The 6,000-nt window shown below is 38.3% G+C and overlaps 1 protein-coding gene across 2 annotated transcripts in view; it reads right to left on the bottom strand.

Annotated features, from left to right (window-relative positions):
* Window positions 1-447: 447 nt before the first annotated feature.
* The window catches only part of XPO1 (exportin 1), a 43,382-nt gene continuing 37,829 nt past the window's right edge, over window positions 448-6,000 (bottom strand). For both annotated transcript variants that reach the window (XM_049870241.1, XM_049870242.1), the window contains exons 20-25: window positions 4,944-5,138; window positions 3,939-4,107; window positions 3,265-3,399; window positions 3,025-3,184; window positions 2,837-2,933; window positions 448-1,482 (exon numbers count right to left, since the gene is read on the bottom strand). In XM_049870241.1, the coding sequence (XP_049726198.1) occupies window positions 1,336-1,482; window positions 2,837-2,933; window positions 3,025-3,184; window positions 3,265-3,399; window positions 3,939-4,107; window positions 4,944-5,138 (903 nt within the window). In that variant the 3' untranslated portion in view covers window positions 448-1,335. The remainder of the gene's footprint in view (window positions 1,483-2,836; window positions 2,934-3,024; window positions 3,185-3,264; window positions 3,400-3,938; window positions 4,108-4,943; window positions 5,139-6,000) is intronic.

The raw sequence follows: 6,000 nt of genomic DNA, 5'->3' as shown, positions 1-6,000 counted from the left end.
TTTATGTGTTCTCCACACATCTTACCCCGGTCCCTCCAGCCACCTTAAAAAAGGGTTTGACTTTTAAGGGACACATTTTAAAAGAATACAGTTAATCAGGAGTATCTGGAATGGTTTCCTGGACCTCTGTTCTCATTCTGAAGCTAGTCCCTAGGCTTTATTACATTCAGCTCCTAACCAGATCAGACAAGGATAAAATGTAGCCTCCAATCCCAAATACAGGCAAAGTCAAACTGTCACAGAAGGGATTTGTTTCTTGGGGGCCAAAGGTGTAACTTAGAAGCATGTTCACTTTACACAGCTGCTGCCTTCACCCCTAACAATAAGCGTAAAATTCTATTTGTGAATCAACAAGATGTCAAACTTCATTTAAAAATGTTATCTGATGCTTAAACACAAATAACCACTTCCATTAATATAGGAATAACTGAGCCAAAAGAGAGAAAATAAATGTAAACCAAGTTTATTCTGCTTTTTAAGTAGTGTTGTTAAAGCACTACAGCTTGGTAAACAGTGTAAATTAGTACAAGTCATCTCAAAAGCCAGAGTTCTGTTTTGTTTCTTAATGAGTTGTTAAAAAGATGCAGCCTAGTCTAACAGGATAAATATTTTTAACCATTTCACTTCGAGTTAATGAAGGCTCACAAATGAGCAACACTCCTCATTGAGGAAAACAAAAAGCTGTTGTCGACAAGCGACAGCACACACACACAAAAACAAAACAACTGTGTAAAAATAACTGACTGTGTTCCCATATTTCTTGAAGTCGCTTTACAATGGGATGATATGCACATGATCTTGCCGTACAGACTTGCAGAACGTGAAGTCTCGACAAACCATTCAGTCCAAAGGGTGCCAGCTTCAGACGAGGCAGCACCGTAGCCTTTTAACAACGCAATTTGTTTTACTCATTACCTTTTCTTCTAGACTGAAACACAGGCTAGAAAGAAAATGCTCCCTAATTAAAAATTGGTAGTTTACAGGAAAAACTGTGTAATTGTATAATCTTGCATTAGAATTTACAAGTATATGTTCAAATCGAATTTGCTTCCTCCCCCCATCCCAGCCACAAAATGGGCATGAAGTAAAATTTTTAAAAAATGCCTTAATTTTCAACTTCATGCAAACTAAATAAAGATGACCAAAACAAAAGCTTAAACAATGGAAGAATATTTCACAGAAAATTTCTTATACAAAAAACACATAAGAAAAAGGGCCACTAGGTGACATTTTAATTTACAAATTGGCATCATTTTGGTCGACAAATATCCAGATGCTGCTTTCTTCTGCCAACAAGAGTTGTACAAAGAACAAAAAACAGCAAGACTTCTGATTTTAATCACACATTTCTTCCGGAATTTCATGTGGATTAAGGATGCCAGGGACAGACATTTGAAGCTTATGTTTCTCTTCCTGAGCCTGTCGAAGCGCTGTCTCTCTTTCTTCCAAAAACAGATCCGATGTATCTTCACCTGCAAACTCCTGTGAAGACACACAGTTGGAATGTCGCCATGATCAACTTCAATTTGGGAAAATGGCTTGTCTCACTAGCCTCATATGCAGACAAACAGAAACTATCCATCAAACGGCTGGGTTTTAAATTATGGTACACTGACACAATGCTACGTAGCTGAATTAAAAACCAAAGGTGTTACTTGAACGAATAGGTTGTGGAAGAGACATGTATGAAATATAGCCGGTAGGTAAAGATGAGGAGCCCCCGTGGTGCAGTGGTAAAGCGCTCAGCTGCTAACAGCAAGGTCCAAAAGTTTGAACCCTCCAGCCAGTCTGCTTCCATAAAGATTTCAGCATCAGAAACCCTACGGGGCACTAGTTCTACTCTGTCCTATTGGGTTGCTATGAGTCAGAACTGGCTCGACGGCAACGGGTTTGGTTTTTTAAGGAAAGATTCCAGCGAGATGTATCTCCTAAGGCTAACGACAGCTGTTAAACTGAAATTGGCTGTATCATCACCATTTTCATACACCGCTGTGCCCTCCAGTCGATTCCGACTCACAGCAACTCCATGTGACACAGCAGAACTGCCCCATCAAGTTTTCTAGGCTGGAATCTTTATGGGAGCCATCTCTTTCTCACATGGAGCCACTGGGTTTGAAACTCCAACTTTTTGGATAGCTTAACTGTTGCGCCACCAGGGCTCCTTCGTATAGTACGTCTAATTTTTCATTCTTCTTTGCATTCTCTCTGCACTCTGTGAATTAAATGGGTTTACACTTAACCGTTTTTACAGTAAAAACCAAAACGATTTGTATTTTAGAGGAAAAAACTCGAAGGTTTACAGCCCTAAGATCTTATGTGACCAGTTCTTATTCAACAGTCATGGTTAAGATCATTCACAAATTACTTCTGGGTTTTACAGACTTTTTGATTTCTTTAAAACAAGATGATACAAGGAAGGTTCTTCCCGTTAAGCCTGAGTAAATAAAACACTGCAGCCAAAAACAGGTTGCCTTCTGCTCTCATGTTTCCCAAATGAATTCTTCACTCTCGTAGAACAGTAACAAAATGGAGAAAAAATCCTAAAAGGAGCTACCAATGTGTTTCTTTCCCCCATTCCATTCCTTAACGTCTGTGGGATTCTTCACCTACCAGTTCTGAAACAGACATTTAGATGATCTAAATGAATTACATTAATAACAAGCTTCCAAAAACATCCCAAACCTAACCTCTTCCTGGCCTTTAGTTTTTCATTCTATAACCAGTCTCAGGGTCACTGAGTAGTACACTGTACAGTATAAAAAGACACTGATTTTCTACCACGCAACAATTAAGTGATCACAGTAGTCTTAAGATTTCTGCAGTTGCAAATACACACCTTTATCTGTACTAGGAAATCCCTAAGATGCTCCTTGAAAGCAGGAATATCCTGATTCAGGCTGAAAAGTCCTGTCACAAAGAGCTTAACTTGAGCGCTGCAAATCAAAACACAACCATCAAATCATCACTGTACTGATTTCTTTTTAAAACTAAAACATATTTAAGTTGATTATCAAACATACTTACTCTTGTAGATGAGGGAACGCAGATTTAAGGAGATTAGCCACATATTCCTGAATAAACATTTGGTTGTTAAGTGGATTTCCAGGATTTAAGGGTGTACTTATTTTTCCTTCTTCTACCAGATTAAACATATACGCGAGAATTGACGCGTGCATTGTTAAACCTGTCGGTGTGAAGAAAAGAATTAACTACACGATGTGGTAATGGCTGGAATACCAACACCCTGATGGCTGATATTCTTACCAGCAGTATGTGAGGTGTCTGTCACAACAGAAAAGATGTGCTGAAGGATCTCACAGAAATAGGTTTGATAGAAACTCTGAGCTGCAGCTTCCTCTTGTGCAACATTTTGTAAGAGTGTAAAAAGTATCTGTAACCCTAAGAGACAGAGAACACGGAAAAGGTGTCACAGAAGCATAACATTCACGAGAAGACTTCAGCGTTCGTCAAGCTAGCCACATTCAAAGCCCACTCTCCCTCTTTTCTGCTGACAACTAACACAATAATCTGCCTACGTTAGTGATGGAGATCCACTAAAAATCGATGCTTATTTACAAATAATCATCTAATTAATGACTACTGCCACCTTTCTACTATTTCTTAAGTCTTAGTTAAAATTTACTTCATGCCCCCTCCTGAAACAAGACAGTTGGGGACAAGGAACACTTCAGTCACCGGCCAGGACTTGGAACTCCATCTCAGTGATGTTCCGTCTACCTTGAACCCAGGCCCGCCTCCCGTAACTCGATCTTGCCTATGGACACACTCAGACACTTGGTACCCGCAATCAGAATGCTGAAAAAAAAAGAAGTGTTACCTACCTATGTACAATTACACACATCTATCTATGTTGTCTGTAACAAGCGGTTCTTGAATTGGCAGGCAATGTCAACCCAACACCGTTTCCACGTATTTACCTGTATCCGCGACATTCCTCATCGTATGTTTGAAAGCCCAAATAATGGAATCCAAAACAAGTTTAAACTGTGCAGGTGGAATAGCCAGAAATGCTGGGAAACAATGAGAATTGACAGCCTGAAGTAGTAAGAAAAAGTTTGTTCTGTGTTCAGGGTATTCCTCAAAGTCCTAAAAATAAGTGGTGGGAACAAAACAAGAGTTTCAATACCATTAACTCCGGAGCTTAAATCAGAGGTAAAAAGCAAGCCAGCCCTAAGACCTTCCAAGATATACTGCCTCCTGAAGGGTTACCCCAAAGAAAATCTAATTCACCTATTAAGGAATGGGAAGCTACCTACTGTGACATATATGAATCACCAAATCAAAGGAAGAGAAGGTCACCTTAACTGATAAAAGGATGACTTGGCACGTGTAACTTAAATGAGAAACATAAACCCCCTATGGCCAAGCTTTTAGTCAAGAACTCATCAAAACTCACAGAGAAGAACTTCCAGTTTTCTCCTAACTCTAAGCCTATTACACTACCACTCTTTTACAGTGACTTTGAGATTACTAACAGACCAGAAAAAAAATACAGCAAGATGTTAACCATTGTGTAAATTTGTACACTTCACATTTACATTTTTTTCTTCCTGGCTGATGTGTTTTTCAATTTTTCTTACGAGCATACACTACACTTTTATATATGAAAATAGTAGACCTAACTTTTTGTTGATTTAGACAAATTAATAACATTAAGTTCTTAGAAAAATATCTGATGTACAGTTTTCAATAAATGCTAGCTGTTGTTCGAAAACCTGCTACCATCTAAATTCACTCTTTTTTGCTGTGAAGATCTTTATGTAGTAGATTTAAAAACCAGTCTTTTCCTGATCTAAATATTCAAACATTTAACTTTAAGGGCTTAAAATTCTGCTACATTAGTAGACATTATTTTTGAGTTCAGGAGTTGAAAGGATATACCGTAAAATTTCCATGATATAACCGAAATGTAAACCACATACCTTATTTATCATATTTAACGTGCACTCAAAAACAGCATCAAATATTTGAGGTATCTCTGCTGTTATGTGTCCCCCTAGCTTGTTGACAATAATAGCCATGGTGCTAAGGACTTCTGGTTCCCTGGCAGCTGGGACATTTCTCTGATAATCAATGAGAACTGCATCCAACAAAGGAGGAACAAAATTTTCAGCTACCTGTTGAAGAAAAAATTGTAAGCTAGGCACGCACTTACTATCGTAAGCAACTAGGTCATTGCTGCCTGTATGATTTAGGCTGACCATCAGAAGAAAATGAGAAAACTCTGTGCTTTGATTAGGCTTTCCTACATAAACACTTTTTAATCAAAAAAGAAACCAGAAAATCACGTTCATAGGCTGGAAAATGCCACAGACACAGCCGAGGTTCAAATCCCTCTTACAGTAAGGAAGCTGAGGCCCAACATGAAGTGACTGGTCCCAAGGTTCTAAAAATGCTGTGAATGTGGGATAATAACCTAAAAAACGGGATGAAGTCTCTCAAACCATGAGAGCAGAATTTCTTATATGGATGGTAAAATCTATAGGAACCAAGGAACTCAATCAAACACTAGTCAACACCTGCTCAAAGAATTGTAACTTAATGAATTCTAACTGGAAAATATTTTAATAAATAACTCTTGTAAATTACTGACTTCAAAATTCTTTCAATTCATCTGACCTTCTACTTTCAAGTTTTAGATACAGTCAAACCACGACATGTTCAAAAGTGTTCAATGTTTATGCAAGCAACCTTTAGAACGGCATGAGAGTTGTACTCTGAACAAGCTCCCTGAAAAGTATTTCCTAAGGAACGATATTAAAAATTCAAAATTATCCAAGCAAACAGCACACCTGTCAGCCACTACTTCAAAAACAGTAGTGATAAGAGAACAGGGTATTTTTGGTTCAACAGCCCCAAGGCTCAAGTGGAGGAAAAGGTTTAACAACAACAAAGCTAAAAACAATTCATGTCTTTTCAAGTTGACGCGTACTTCCCTTTCTGGAAATCATGTTACGACTAAAAGGAGCAAGAGCTAAA

Source organism: Elephas maximus, chromosome 26 (genome assembly GCF_024166365.1).
Source record: "Elephas maximus indicus isolate mEleMax1 chromosome 26, mEleMax1 primary haplotype, whole genome shotgun sequence".
Lineage (NCBI taxonomy): Eukaryota > Metazoa > Chordata > Mammalia > Proboscidea > Elephantidae > Elephas > Elephas maximus.
This window is presented reverse-complemented; position numbering and strand designations above follow the sequence as displayed.